Here is a 14,166-nt window from a genome sequence, read left to right on the forward strand (position 1 = left end):
AGACGGACTTTCGCTGTAACCTAAATAGGGTCACTTGCTGCTATATCATTTACATCATGCTTGCGCCGCTAAGAAGACGGAAGACAGGGTAGCTTACAGTTTTGATTGCAAAGCCCGTTACACCGATGGCAATGATTCCCATGCCTGTGGAAACAATGAGCTTTTTCACCTCCTCTGAAGTAGGCTTATCGCATCCATTCCAGAAACGACGCATGCTCGCGATTTCTCCCTTAACTTTTGCCACCGGGCCTTGGTTGGTGTTCTTTCCAGACATTTTCTCTTTCCAGTTTTCTTTTAATTAAATTCACTTGTTCCATTTCAGCGAAACGTCCTTGCCAGTTCCCGACGAGGTAGAGCACCGCGTGCGGCTGACTACGGTCTAGGAACAGCACTCTGTTGCTCTCGCTAGGAGGTACGTTAGCATATTGGAAGCAGCCCTGGGCGGTGTCTTTAAGACACAGTGTGGCACGTGGACGCATTTACTACCTAAGTCTACGCCTTCCCGCGGCAGAGGAACCACCAGCAGAGGAAGCCCACAAGCCCTCCTATAACGATGACAGCAGCCACAACAATGCCTGCAATAGCGCCAGTAGAAAGGCCGTTACTCTTGTTGGTGCCAGAAGACACGCACGCGGTCTTCCCATCGTTCAGGCTGAATCCCTGGTCGCACACACACACCTTCTGGTCGTTGGCCGCGGAGTTCAGCGGGCAGCCCACGGCGCAGCTTCTTTTATCGAGTTGCACGTTCTGGCCAGAGACCTTGCAGTCCAGGCACGTCTGGTCGGGTTCTGCCCCGGCGCACGTCTTGCACCCTGCCGTGTCCAACCCTGATGCGCAGTTTGTGTTGGAAGCCACGCACGCGGTCTTCCCGCTGTCCTTTGCCAGCACGGTTGCACAAACTAGGAGAAATCCTACCAACATTAGCCGGAGTTCATGTGCCACTGCTCTTCTGTCAGGCTGATGTGTTGCCGCGAGCAGTGAGAGACAGCCGCTCTTACTCTCTTGATCAGTTGGACTGGAGAAAGACGAGATAGGAGCATGCCCACCGGAGGCCAGTTGATAGCACGGTTCCCCCTGACTTCGATAGGAACAGGATGAGTGAGGGCCAGACTCAGATCGCACCTCTCTTGTGGAGTGATTGATTGGGGTGCACTCCTGTACATTGCTGTCGCTGTATCACTGGGCCCACCTGCAGGTGCGCTCAGAGATCCCACGGGTAAGCCGCGCCCACTTCCTGGTCGTCCGAAGACTATGGCTGGTTGTGGATAACATACTAAGAGCTCCTCTCCATCGATGCATCCAGAGCCCTGTGTGGTCCCAGTCGGCGTGCTCTGTCTGGGGCGCTCCGTGTCGGCCTCCAGGATCTGGCCTGCTCAGGGCCATACGAGCCGCTAGTATGCCCTCCTTGGCCTGCCATCGACAGCTCGCACTAGGCGCCTTGCTCGGGCAGTAACCAAGGTCACACCAAAGGGTGGCTCCGGATTGCAGTTAAAATCAGCGGCGGCTGTTGACTCCACTCCTTGTCCCAGCCACCGCAGAGGGTGCCCTGGGAGATGCTAGTAACAGTGCAGTTAGCAGCTTTGCAGGGCCGATGGGCGCTGGTGGCGTTCCCGTGTTCAGCCCCAAAAAGTTGCATAGACGCCTAGGTAACATGCTCAGCAGGCACCCTCAGTGTTATCTACTCTCTCAGGGGATGCCCCTACCTTGCTGTGGAGGAGATTCAGCTCGATGGTTTGGATCAGCACGGTGTGGATGCTATTAAGCGTAGGCTGACCGCTCTTCTAGGCACCCTTCACCCAGACGTTCTCAAATACCACCAGGTGCTTACAGACGGCAACGCGATCCTTGTTGTCACAGACCGCTGCTGTGGAGACCTCCGGCAGTTCATCACCGACTACAGGGACATTCACGAACCTATTCTCAGCAAGCTGGTCCTCTCCCTTCTGGGGCAGCTGGCTGGCGCCCTTGCCCACCTCCACGGGCTCAGCAGAGGTGCCCACAGCGGCTTGCCCTCTAGCGTTGTCCTCGAGCCCGACAACATCATGTTCGCTGGGGACAGGCGACGTGTCGTCCTTGGAGACTTCGGGTTCTGCAAGGGCATATTGAGTGGAGCTGCGAAGGCCGGCGACCCCGCGTACATGGCCCCCGAGACACTCCTCTGCGGTGACATGACCCAAGCATCCGACGTCTGGAGCCTCGGGGCCATCGCATACGAGCTCGCCACCCTGAGGAAGCCGGACTTCCTAGAAGGTAAAGACCCAAAAGACGTCTTCGTTGACGGATGGAGGCCAGACCTGAGCGGTGTCGCAGACGACCTCGCAAGGAGCGTCCTTGAAGGAATGCTCGTCCTCGATCCTGCCGAGAGGCCGACAGCCAGAAGGCTTGTCCGTCTACTTCTGAGGCTTGACATCTCTGCTGATGAACAGGAGGCCCAAGACACAAGGCTAAAGGAGGCGCGCGCAGCCTTTGCAGACGCCTTGAATAGAGCCAACAACGAAACAGTAGCTCTTAGGAAGGACCCTCCTGATCGAGCTACAAGAATGGACATCATCAGGGAGCAGTGTGCTATTGCCGCCAAGCTATTCAGGGAAATACAGGAGATTAAGGCAGAGATGGGCGAAACAGACGAGCCAGACGAAAGGGAGGATTCAGAAGAGCCAGAGAAGAAGCACCTAATAGAGGAGGACGACTCCACCGACCTCATGAGGGCAGTCGATAGAAACGACGTGGAGGCCGTGAAGGCCCTCATACCACTCCAGGGGGGCACGAAGATGAAGGGATGCGCACTTGTAGGTGACTGGAAAATATACGAGGGAACTGCCCTGATGAGAGCGGCGGTATATGGATACACAGAGATCGTGGGGCTGCTCGTGGAGAAAGAGAAGGGACTGAAAGATAGCAACGGATGGACGGCCCTCATGTGGGCTGTGAAGAACGATCACACAGATTGTGTCAGGCTCCTCATGAGAGAGAAGGACTTGAAGGGTTATAATGGAGGGACTGCCCTTGAAATGGCTAAGTTATGGAGAAACCATGAGATAGTCGCCCTCCTCTCAGAGTAAACGCCTTAAAGCCAATGGATTGAAGCGCCAGTGCCACATTTTACTGACCACCGAGAGACGGAAAAGTGCCGCCGCTCCCCTATAAAGCAGTCTAAGTAGCGCACCACAAGAACTAACCATATAGAGCGAACGTATCTCCACGGCTTGCCTGCTTCTGAGGACGCTTGGTGGCTCGTGGGAGCTGCTCAGACAACCTTATTTTTGCTTTGATGCATTGAGCAAGATGAGGGTGTAATAGTAGTTGACAACAAATGAAGGCAGGTCTCTCGTTCGTTCACCGCCCGGCATCTGAGACAAGAACTCGAGCTCGGGGGTCGCCCACCTCTAGAGAAGAACCTTGTGCTTCCTCCCTAGGGGGCCGTTGTTGCCCTGGGGTGCGTTCCTCTGGCCAACCTGGGCCAGCTGCTCCCCCGTATCCGATGGGCACCCGCTACCCCAGGGCCACGCAGCTCACCTTCCGCCTCATCGAAGCTGGTCTGCCACCTGCCGGCCGAGCAATTCGTACCCCGTACAAGTCCTCCCCGCGGCAAGTGGACCCCGCCCGTTCGCCGCCCCAAGCCCAGAGTCCGGTATTCGGGTCAGAACGTCGGCCGAGTCCGGGGGAGAAGAGCCAGGCCGTGCACGCCAGCTCCGGCATCAACCGGAACGCCCTCCAGACCAGCCGAGGAACTAAGGCGCAATCTCTGCCGCCCAGTAGCACGACCGAGGCCGCGGTGTTGGGCGGACGACAGCACCAGAGCGCCCAGCTCGTCCAGGGCACTGCGAAGCGCCGCCCCTCGCAGGGGACACGCTCCGACGCCAGGAGAACGAGGGCCGCGGGCACTCATGAGCGCGCTTCCGGTGCTCCAGGTCCGGCCCGGGCCTCAGGAGCCCACTGAGACGGGGCGGTGGCACCGGGTGAACGTTGAACTAGTAGGAGCGGAAGAGCACGTGCCCGTCCTGCAGGAAAACCCTCCGCGATGAGGCCGTCCAGACGTATGCAGCACAGACACCGGATGTAGGGCGCTGCTGAGTGGAGTAATAGGAATAGAGAAGGACACCCCCCTCAGCACCCGTCGTGCGAACGTGCTCAGGGGAGGGTACCTAACACCCCGCAGAGCCCCAGGTGAGAGCCGAGGAGACGTGCCTCGCTCACACAGCGGGGAAGCGGAGGAGCGGCATTCACCACCCCACTGCCCGGCCTGCAGCCTCTGCCTCGCCTCGAGGGGGAGCTGCACCCTGACAGCGCCACCGACGACCAGCACCTTGCTATCCAGAGGGCCGGATCAGGACGGCCTGGCCCCTGAGAGACAAGAGCCCCCTCAGCCATCGGAGAGCACGGACGGCCAGTCCACGGGGCTCGAAGTCTCCGGGCCTGCGCTGGCGAGTCCATCCGGGTGCAGGCCTTCAACGAGATCCTCGGCGCGATCCATAGGATGGGATGCGTGCTCTGTACGGTTCCGCCTGGCCCTTCCCCAAGAATGGGACAGGACAAGCACGATCAACGGACGATCATGATTCGCTCCACAACACAGTTCCAAGGAGCTGCGTCGAGGCCTTCCTCCGGCTGCGACACGCTGCACTCCTGGACTCGGTCCCTCGGGGCCCTGCGCATGCCCCCATACTGCGTGGTACAGAACCTGCTCACCAGGAACTGAGGAGATACCTCGCTCACTGCCTTGCCGACGACACATCCATCTTCCATAGTAGCAACAGTGATGCGACGGGGATAGCCACAGAGGCGACAGGCCTAGGAAATGCTATGGCTCGACGATCAGCACTGGGTGTAGGAGTACGGAGGGACAGGAGGCCTCTCTCCTGGCCGGGCTCGAAGGAGCCCCCAAGGCAACGGAGAGCCAAAGCTAGTGATGGCACTAATCACTCGCCGTGCTGGTTGAGACGGACCCACACGTGACCTATGTGAATCCCTCGACGAGCAAGTTGGGGCCCCTGGGGTGCTTGGCTGACAGAGGCGGACGAGTCCTGGCTGCCCACAACCAGCCGGCGGAAGGGGAGGTCCTAGAAGGCCCTGCGAGAAGCACAGCAGCTCCCAAGAGGATAGGGCAAACCTTCTTCTTCTCCCACGGGGATCTAGGACATCCGGCTCTCGGGTCTCGGACGGTGAGCGGGAGGTCCACTCAGAGCGATGGCTCGCATGGAGAGATTTACTTAGATAGCAGCCTTAGTGATACTCAGTTAGCCATTTAAAATATCAAACAAAATACCACATGGTGAAAGCTAATAAAGGACACAGCTGTAGTTTCTAGCGCAGTTACTATTTTAATGGGTGCTTGCAACGATAGACTGCTTGTAGAGCAGTGGAACTCCGGCCTTCTTTCGGAAAACGAAAAACCAAACCAGCACAGCCGCCACACCGCCGACGACGAGGACCACGCCGATGGCGATGCCAGAGATAGCACTAGACGAGAGGGCGGACTTTTTAGAGGTGTTATCGTACTCCAGACATATGGGCTTGACTGCGCCCTCTGGAACCACGCAGAGGCTGCACTTGGAGATCGCCTTGTGACACGCCTTGCACGTGCTCTCGGAGAAGTAGTACCCGGCCAGGCAGTCGAAGCATGCCTCCCCATGAGGACAGGTGGCGCAGCCCTTGGAGCACGCCTTGCACGCCCCCTTCTCCAGGTAGAACCCGCTGTTGCAGGCGCTACAGGCTCCACCGCTACACATTGCACAGTTCGTCGGGCATGTAAGGAGCGTTCCGTTGTACGTTATCCCGTACCCGGCCACGGTGCTGTCACACCAGCCGTCGCTCGCCTTCGTGCAGACAGTCTTCCCGGGGAGGAGCGTGGAGGTGTAGCACCCCCCGTTGAGCCTGAAGGAGTTCGAGCTGCAAACAACACACCTACCGGCGGCGACATTCGCGCACGCGATGCCAGCCGCCCGCGAGCTGGAGGAGGTGCACGCCCCGTTGTTGGGGTACTCCGTGCTCTTGACGCAGCGCGAGCAGTAGCTGGTCCCGCCCACCGTGAGCCCGCACTCTGCACAGCTGCTGTCCTGCACGCACTGCGGGACGCACGATCCCTTGGCACCGTCGCTGTACTGCAGCCGCCTCTTGGCAGGGCAGGAGGTGCAGTCGCCGGATGCCGGTCCGCTGCACGTGGCGCACTCAGAGCTGCACGGCTTGCATCCTCCCGAGCCCTCGACGTAGAGCCCGTCCCTGCATGCCTTGCACTTGGATTCCGACTCGCAGACTGCGCAGTTGCCGAGCGTGCACGCCACGCACCTCGAGACGCCGCCCACGGTGGCCTTGTAGTACCCGGCGGAGCCCAGGCAGTCCTTCACGCACAGACCGTGGGGGTCGAGGCTGTTGCCATCGGTACACTTTGTGCACACGTCTCTGTCCTCGCACGTGTCGCAGTTGGGGTCCTTGCACTTGGTCGCCACGCACTGACTATCGGAGAGTGTGTAGCCATACTTGCACTTCTTACAGCTCGATTCATCACACTCAGCGCAGTTCTCCACCGCGCACCCGACACACTTCCCGTCCTTCAGATAGGACTCGTCATCGCATGCGCAGCTGTGGACCGAGGATGAGGACTCCTGCACGCCCTTCTGCCCCTTGGGACAGCTGGCCAGGCAGCTCCTCTTATCCAGGCTCAGGTAGAGGTCGCGGCACTCCAGACACTGAAGACTACTGTCCTTCATCTCACACCTTTGACATCCCTCTATTCCCCCGTTGGCTGAGTCCCCGCAGCGCCAGCATCCGTTGTTCTTGGTGAACACCTCTTTGGTTGAGCTGTTACATGCGGTACAAACGTTTTCTTTCACTGCTTGACAAATCTGAGATTCTATTTGATCCGAAACATCTTTAAATAAGTAGCATCCACCATAAAACAAGAAATATTGCCTGTTGCCCTCATTCTTACAAGATGTACACCTTCCCGATTCAGGATCCTTTACGCAAATGTCTTCAAACCCAGTTATTGATAGACAGAGGCCATTCAGAGGAATCTCTGATGGGTTGGTGCAGCGAGAGCATAGGGATTGCCCAGACATCTCCATGATATTCTCCGGTAGACAGATGCTGTTGCTTATTGGAGTATCTCTGGCATAACAAGCATAAAAGCTCCAAATGTGTGTTTCGGGACAGTATCCACAAAGACCATTGCTTGCACCTTCAGTGATGTGCTTACATCGATAATCATACGAGCATGTATTTTTGTGGTCTGAACATTGGTAGCAATTTGGGACCACTTCTTGCTTTATCCTTGAAGAGTTACAAACTAGACACCCATATATCCCACTATATCCACCAAAGCCCACAGTGTCTCCGCATGAGATGCATCGCTCGGGAGTGCTAGTGCTGGGATTGGTGAAGGCTACAGATGGCTGCGTTTCGTTTGTTTTTGCACATTCTACACAGATCCCCTTTTCTGCTCGTTCACAAATGAACTTTGTCCAGTCTTGAGATAAATTATAGCACCCACCATAAAAAACAAAGTGGTCATCGCCGCACTTAGTGCACCATCCGCCTGTTTGAGATTTAGCACAGCCAGACCGAGTAGCCTTGGAATCTCCAGCCAGAACACACTTGCCATCAATCGGTACGTATCCAGACTCGCATTCTGTACAAAGAAATCGCGAGGTTACACCCAATATGCAACTATTTGGAAGGCAATTTGGTATTTTACCTTCGCAGAAGTATCCAAACCCATTGCGATATATAGGTGCCTCCTCAGAGAAGAACTCTGCCAGAAGACAAACCAATAGCAGAACTGATAAAGATCGTGACATGCCGAGTGTTATTCTTTATCAAATACCTATAGAATTTACATGCAATGAAGTAAGCAGGCTGTTGGGAAACCAGTTTCAGGAACAAGGTTATTGAATCAGCCTCCCTCACGATCCCCGGAAGAAGAGCATGGGCGCGTTGTTTGTAGAAAAACTCACTCTACTTACACGAATTGCCTGGTTACACGACAGCCTAGGCAGTCTGTGTCTAGGCGCCACAACAAAAGACGTCATTCTATTCTGCTTGTATTCATTGTTAAAGAGACTACTTACGCTACAGCATCGACATGTTGATGCCCTACCGCTCCCGCAAGGTCTACGGTGCAGAGGGTTCCTCAGTGGAGACGCACTGGACGAACGCGTCTAGCACATAATGTATCTCACCAAGGGCTCTTCAGCTTCATGAACACCATTTCGGGTCGTGAGTGGGCACCTGTGGGCAAGCTCTTAGGGAGTTGCATGGCTTCAAGTAGTTGTCCATTCTATGACCTGGACAAGTCACGCGCCAAGGGCCAGCACTAACACCTCTGATAAGTAGGGTGCTATGAGGATAGCACTCCAAGGTCCGCTGGATGTCTGGGAGCACCAGCTCGCCAGAAGGCATCATTTGCCAGCACAGGCTATCCAGGTCTTCTTTCCTGGAAGGGATCGTGGCCACGGGGCTGTGTCTTTCTGCCCACCGGTGCCTCATTGTCCACAAGGCCCTCAATGCTTGAAGCATCGAGCCCAGAAGATGTCCAGTCAGCAGAGTGCTGGCCTCCGCAATGACCGTTCGAGACTCATCAGTGCAGATCCAGTGTCGGGAGGATCTTCACTCCTTCCAGAGGCACGGCACATCCAGCGAATCGTCGTCTGAGGCCTTCCCTGCACCCACTCAACAGTCTCTGTAGAGGGGCCTGACACGTGACCCTCTGCAGGCTGTGCTGAGTGAGGGTGCTGCTATTGCGTGATGGCATGGTCCTCCTCTCTTTTACCTGTAGGTGAGGCAGCCGATCACTACCAGCCTTTTATACCCGCTGACGTGCACGGCACAGCAAGAAGATTGACTGCATGGCTACCGTACCTGCCTGTGAACCGGGCGTAGGCAGAGCAGGGTGTCGTGGTCCGGTGGTGCCCAGAAGCTATGCAGAGGCAATGGGCCTTTGATAGAGATGGCCTCAGGTGGAGGCTCGGCCGCACAGATGGAAACAACTACCAATAGAATCCACCAATGACGCGTTTACTCCTAAGTCACGCCTTCCCTCTGCAAATGAACTCTACAAGACCACTTGCAACAACGATCACAGCCACAGAAATACCTGTAATAGTACCAGTAGAAGCACGCTTCTGTTAACACTAAAAGACACGCACTTGTTATCATCATCTAGAACAAATCGTCGTTACACTCTGTACACGTATTGCCGAGACTCCGTCACACGTGTTAGTCTCAGAGTTTGGCGTTCCCTGAGGGCACGTGGCGTAGCAGTCGCCTCTGTAGAGGTAGGTGTTCCCCTGGCACACCCCGTCGATTGGGACGTGCGTGGCAGCGCACTTTGTGTAAAGCTCTTTAATGATACTATAATGTTTAATATCTAAGCAAATATCTTCAGCTGTACAATTTCCATAGCCAGGACATTCTTTTGAAGCTACTAAGACTAACTCACAACGTATTGAAACGATTGAGTAAACATTTTTCCTACTGGTTCTTAAGTACTTATCGTAAAAAAGCCTCGCTAACTTGAGTTCTAGATCACAACAATTGATAAGTGAAGAAGCTCTTATAAATCATAGCACAATCCTAAAGTCCGATATTTAGGATTGCTTCGCACACACCACCTTACTACAATCACAAGTAACAACAAAAGCTGAGAGAACTGATACGTCAGTACCATCCGATAATGTAGCTGGCAATAAATTACTTTAGTGTAACTATAATAAAATGCCTTTGATAAGATTGTTTAACAAAAGGTAGCCATAATGAATATATAAATGCTAGATTCATGAACCTCCTGACGTTGAGCATTAGGCAGTGTAATGCTACCAAAGTATGTAGGCAAATAAAAAGCATAGTAAACTCTATAAGTGGTATTGACTTTTCTTTTAAGATGGTTCATGTGGACCCAGTGGCAGAGGCAGCTGCGATAGCATGAGTAGCTATACTTTGGCTAACAATTACATATGGTGATGATACGTGAATCAGCACCGTTGCACTGTCAATTCTAAAAGATCTGTCCGATAGACGCTGTATCATAGTAAGCAAAAGATTGCCATGACGGACAGTAAGTAAACAGCTATAAAATAGATGATTGAGGTCCAGAATACTGAGCTGTATAGACAAAATTCATGGGGAATGTCTGCAGAATCTTTACAGAGCAACTGCACGGTACAAACGAATACGCATATCTGAGAGCTGTCTCTACAGTAGGAGTGAAAGTGTTATAAAGATCCTTCTTGTGATGGTAGCGACAGTGTAAGCATAGATACTACTTCAGAGTGTCTGGTGACGATTAAGGAAGATCGAGTAGGAGGATCCGATGCAGGGAATTGATCTGCATTCTCTACTCATTAGAACCTGCTCTACTAGGGCATACAGCCAGACTCCATGGCTACTGAGAGAAGACGATCCTCAAGAACATAACGATTTCTTTTTGTTTAAATGGATATCGAGGGTCTGAAGCAGATGTTTAGGGTCTGGGGTCTGTTTGAAGAGCAAATAGAGGCAATTCTGATGGCGCAGCGAACCGAAACTGACGTACTGACAGCATGCTATGCTGTCTGTCACTCGATTTTTACCACCACATCTCAAGACCTTTTGGCGCAGCCATTCGAAAAGACTGTACTAAAGAATTCTGCCTTGTTGTCCACAGTGGGGACTAGTATGCGGCTCTTCACAATCGCATCAAAGGACATGTATGGCTTCACCACTAAAGCCATGCCTCAGAGCCTTATTTCTAGATTGTCTCCAGAGAAGTACCTCCCATGCGAACTAGGCACAGGCACTAGTACGATCTCCTCCCATCCCCTTTCCGTTGATGACCTTTCCATCTTTTCAATCGTGGACGGAAAAGTATCAGCGCTTGACCTATCGCATGGAAACCGTGTTTCCCTCTCATTTGAATTTGCTTGCCTTGGAGAGATATATGCAGACGTAGAGCATATTGATTTTAGTTTTAATCCCCGTCTTACGGCAGAGAAGATCTCACAGTTTTTATCCATACATGTATTTAAGCGTCTTAAATCCGTGAGAATGATAGGAACAGATCATAACTTTCGATCTAACGAAGAAGCTCTGGACACAATGCGTCATTGGGACGGTTGTTCAAGACTTGAACAAGTTATCATATTCGATCCTGTTTTGGGAAGAAAGTATCTCACGCTAACTTTTTCAGACTTGAAAGATACCATTAAAGGATGTGTAGAGAAAGAGACAGAGCCGCTTGTTGTGGACACTGTTGTGTTTTTGGCCTCAGATATCTCTGCTTTTGAATTGCTATGTTTGGAAACGCCTCAGTTTCTTGCCAATCTTAAACACATATATATTGAGCTCCCTGAGGATTATGCATTTGAGAGACTATTTCACATCAAGCCTCAGATAAAGACAATAAATGGAGTTCCCATCTTTAATCACATTGTTTCAGAATTAGCGCTGACGACTCACGATTCTGCAATAAGGGCCCAGATGATACAGTTGGTAATTGACAAGTTCTATGAGACTTGTAGGCCCATTGCTGTAGATTATGAAGGGGACTGTTATAGCAAGTCAGGTAGCTATATTTTTGACCCTAACAAAGATTACTTTGCATGCTCACTGTTTCCAAGTCCCCTCACCAACCCCAAGCTGGACTACCACACCTCCGAAGATTTCTTACATGCACCACTTAATTCCTCTGCATTAATCACCCTCTCTCAATCCTCAAACATTGCCTTCATTTGGGGTAGGCAGCAGCCATTAGAGACGTCTCCTAGATATCGCATCACACTTCTTCAATCAAACACTGTGGACAGCAGCGACAACAATTTGGTGCTTGCGCTTAAATCTGGCTTTCCACTCTGCAGAACAACTTCGTGCCCCAGTGAAACTTTGAAATTGTCTGTGCATGCAGATGCAGATGCAACCAACTGGAGCATCCTTCCTGCTTTCCGTGTCGCCCTCCTCTCTTCCATTATTGCTAATCTTCCATACACTCCATATGTCTTCGAGTCCACCTGCACGGGAATAGCCATGTGCGCTTATTGGATAAATAACATGCGCAAGAGATTTGAGAATAGCACATTTGTAGGATATCTTCCATCTATCAACAGCGTAGTTTATGGTGTGCCGCCTATTCTTTGTTACCTCTTGATGCGCTCTGTCAAGGACGTCATCTTATTAGTTCTCCCTACTACCACCACTACAGGACATGAAGTGTATCTCTACGATTGCGTCACAGAGGTCCATATTGTCGATGAGGTCGTTACCGGATTTAGTATTAAAGATCTGCGAAGGAGAAGCTTCCAGTACCATAATGTAGTAGTCAACCCCTCCACAGCATTGCCTACTAGTGCAGATAATCCCCCGTTTAACCTAATGACCGTTATTGAGCAGTCTTTAGAGCTTATCGATCTAAGAGGATTTGCCGAGAAGAAGAGCATCCTTAAGATCAAGACATATATAGTTCCCACACTTGATCGAGACAGTAACTGTAGCTACTACAGCGTACTCTCTGACATTTTGTAGACCCCTTGTTGAAAAATAATGAAGATTTCCTTGCTCTGTTCTGGTGCAACGAAGGAGTTTGAGTTTCCAACTAACACAGGAAGTTCTAAACTCCACCTAGATCTTTGTCAAAAGATGGGCCTGAAGGCCTCCAGAACGCGTTTCTTTTGTATACCCAAAGGATCGTCTAGCGATGCCGCAACTGATGAATCTCAGAAAACTGGGCGAGCTACACGTCAACGAAAGGTATACATTGATCCTGAGAGCACCACAAAGCTTCTTTCAGATTATCTTGAGGAAGAACCCACAGAATCAACAATTCTTCAACTTGGCGTCAAGGACATTGGACCCCAGTTCAGCTACCGAGGCGTGTTTTTGCTGGAGTACATTGGTCCCCTGGTCATATGGGTTGTCGTGGCCATGAACACGAAGATGAAGACCTCCTTTACAAATCTGGCTACTGTGATGTGGGTTTTTCATTATGTGAAGAGGCTCTTTGAGACACTTTTTGTGCACACCTTTTCGAATAAGACAATGCCGCTGCGCAATCTGATAAGAAATTGTGTCTACTATTGGGGGTTTGCGTCTGCAATATCATGGACAATCTTGCAGAGCAACGTTCGAATAAATATGAGTATCAGGGAGAAAGTTGGGGAATGGGAAGATCTTTTGCGTGTTTTTCAAGACACCAAAGATTATACTCACATTCTTCAACTTAGTAAGTCCATTTCCAACCATCTTCTTTATGAGGTTAGTATCATGCCTGCAGCGCTCTTTTTCGTCTCAGAGCTTTGTAATCTGTACTGCCACCTCAAGCTGCGATATTTACGACCCCCTGGCTCTCGCGAACACTTTCTGCCCCGTGGACTCCTTTTTGACAGGATAACATGTCCAAATTATACCACAGAGATCCTCTCATGGATGTCCTTCGCCATGTTTACCCGTTCCTGGGTGTGTGCTGTCTTCAATGTTTGTGGGGCCGTCCAGATGTATATCTGGGCTCGTCAAAAGCGTGCGCGACTTGCGACTCAGTTCCCCGAGGTGAAGAAAAGGTTCTGCATTTTCCCCTTCCTCTAGTTTTTTCTTGGCTGATGTTCCCTGCAACTTCCCTGCGCTGGCACAAATGTAAATATTCGTGTCCCCATTAACCAAAAAAGAAATGATCCGCTTTCTTCTAATCCAGAACAAGCTCGGACGCACCCGGCTTGCCAAGTACTTTGTTCACTACGATGCAGATCAGCGTCACCAGCTTGAAAAGGAGGTCCACCGTTTAGTCATAGGCCGTAATGTCAAACAGACCAACTTCATTGAGTTTCGCTCTCACAAGATAATCTACAGGCGCTACGCTGGCCTCTACTTCACCATCTGCTGTGATCTCAACGATAATGAGCTTGCCATGCTGGAGGCAATACACTTGTTTGTCGAAACACTCAATACCTACTTCGAAACTGTCTGCGAGCTCAATCTGATCTTTGACTTCCATAAGGTGAACCTTATTTGCGACGAGGTCTTTCTTGCTGGCGAGATTCAGGAGACCAGTAAAGAAGTCATCATTAACCACGTCTCCCAGATCGATAAGTTTTGAAGGCCGATGTCTTCTAGTTGCTTTTCCCTGTGTAAATCACTTATGGCTATGTTCGGCGATTTTTGCCACGTGTCTGGAGGAAGATATTTTGCTTGCGACCAAAAAATTGAAAG

At 51.8% G+C, this 14,166-nt stretch overlaps 9 protein-coding genes across 9 annotated transcripts; 6 read left to right on the top strand and 3 right to left on the bottom strand.

The window, feature by feature from the left end:
* Nucleotides 1-49: 49 nt before the first annotated feature.
* Nucleotides 50-274, bottom strand: GL50803_003896 (Sec61-gamma; the record flags this gene model as incomplete). Its single annotated transcript, XM_001705778.1, has 1 exon — nucleotides 50-274. One exon carries the CDS (start codon nucleotides 272-274, stop codon nucleotides 50-52), a length of 225 nt encoding a protein of 74 aa, XP_001705830.1.
* A 218-nt stretch (nucleotides 275-492) lies between these two features.
* Nucleotides 493-921, bottom strand: GL50803_0026894 (VSP; the record flags this gene model as incomplete). The annotated part of the gene is made up of 1 exon (XM_001705777.1): nucleotides 493-921. The coding sequence occupies one exon, from the start codon at nucleotides 919-921 to the stop codon at nucleotides 493-495; it is 429 nt and encodes a 142-aa protein (XP_001705829.1).
* A 1,121-nt stretch (nucleotides 922-2,042) lies between these two features.
* GL50803_0060083 (Kinase, NEK) lies at nucleotides 2,043-3,062 on the top strand (the record flags this gene model as incomplete). The annotated part of the gene is made up of 1 exon (XM_038046188.1): nucleotides 2,043-3,062. The coding sequence occupies one exon, from the start codon at nucleotides 2,043-2,045 to the stop codon at nucleotides 3,060-3,062; it is 1,020 nt and encodes a 339-aa protein (XP_037902131.1).
* Nucleotides 3,063-3,313: 251 nt separating this feature from the next.
* GL50803_0060084 (uncharacterized protein) lies at nucleotides 3,314-3,940 on the top strand (the record flags this gene model as incomplete). Its single annotated transcript, XM_038046189.1, has 1 exon — nucleotides 3,314-3,940. One exon carries the CDS (start codon nucleotides 3,314-3,316, stop codon nucleotides 3,938-3,940), a length of 627 nt encoding a protein of 208 aa, XP_037902132.1.
* Nucleotides 3,941-4,482: 542 nt separating this feature from the next.
* On the top strand, nucleotides 4,483-4,956 carry GL50803_0060085 (uncharacterized protein; the record flags this gene model as incomplete). Its single annotated transcript, XM_038046190.1, has 1 exon — nucleotides 4,483-4,956. The coding sequence occupies one exon, from the start codon at nucleotides 4,483-4,485 to the stop codon at nucleotides 4,954-4,956; it is 474 nt and encodes a 157-aa protein (XP_037902133.1).
* A 365-nt stretch (nucleotides 4,957-5,321) lies between these two features.
* On the bottom strand, nucleotides 5,322-7,796 carry GL50803_00113297 (High cysteine membrane protein VSP-like; the record flags this gene model as incomplete). Its single annotated transcript, XM_001705776.1, has 1 exon — nucleotides 5,322-7,796. One exon carries the CDS (start codon nucleotides 7,794-7,796, stop codon nucleotides 5,322-5,324), a length of 2,475 nt encoding a protein of 824 aa, XP_001705828.1.
* A 2,632-nt stretch (nucleotides 7,797-10,428) lies between these two features.
* Nucleotides 10,429-12,489, top strand: GL50803_005324 (uncharacterized protein; the record flags this gene model as incomplete). Its single annotated transcript, XM_038046164.1, has 1 exon — nucleotides 10,429-12,489. The coding sequence occupies one exon, from the start codon at nucleotides 10,429-10,431 to the stop codon at nucleotides 12,487-12,489; it is 2,061 nt and encodes a 686-aa protein (XP_037902134.1).
* An 18-nt stretch (nucleotides 12,490-12,507) lies between these two features.
* Nucleotides 12,508-13,545, top strand: GL50803_0088581 (Synaptic glycoprotein SC2; the record flags this gene model as incomplete). Its single annotated transcript, XM_001705772.1, has 1 exon — nucleotides 12,508-13,545. The coding sequence occupies one exon, from the start codon at nucleotides 12,508-12,510 to the stop codon at nucleotides 13,543-13,545; it is 1,038 nt and encodes a 345-aa protein (XP_001705824.1).
* An 82-nt stretch (nucleotides 13,546-13,627) lies between these two features.
* GL50803_005328 (AP2 sigma adaptin) lies at nucleotides 13,628-14,053 on the top strand (the record flags this gene model as incomplete). Its single annotated transcript, XM_001705771.1, has 1 exon — nucleotides 13,628-14,053. One exon carries the CDS (start codon nucleotides 13,628-13,630, stop codon nucleotides 14,051-14,053), a length of 426 nt encoding a protein of 141 aa, XP_001705823.1.
* Nucleotides 14,054-14,166: the final 113 nt, after the last annotated feature.

This window comes from Giardia intestinalis, chromosome 5, assembly GCF_000002435.2.
Source record: "Giardia intestinalis strain WB C6 chromosome 5, whole genome shotgun sequence".
Classification (NCBI taxonomy): domain Eukaryota; phylum Fornicata; order Diplomonadida; family Hexamitidae; genus Giardia; species Giardia duodenalis.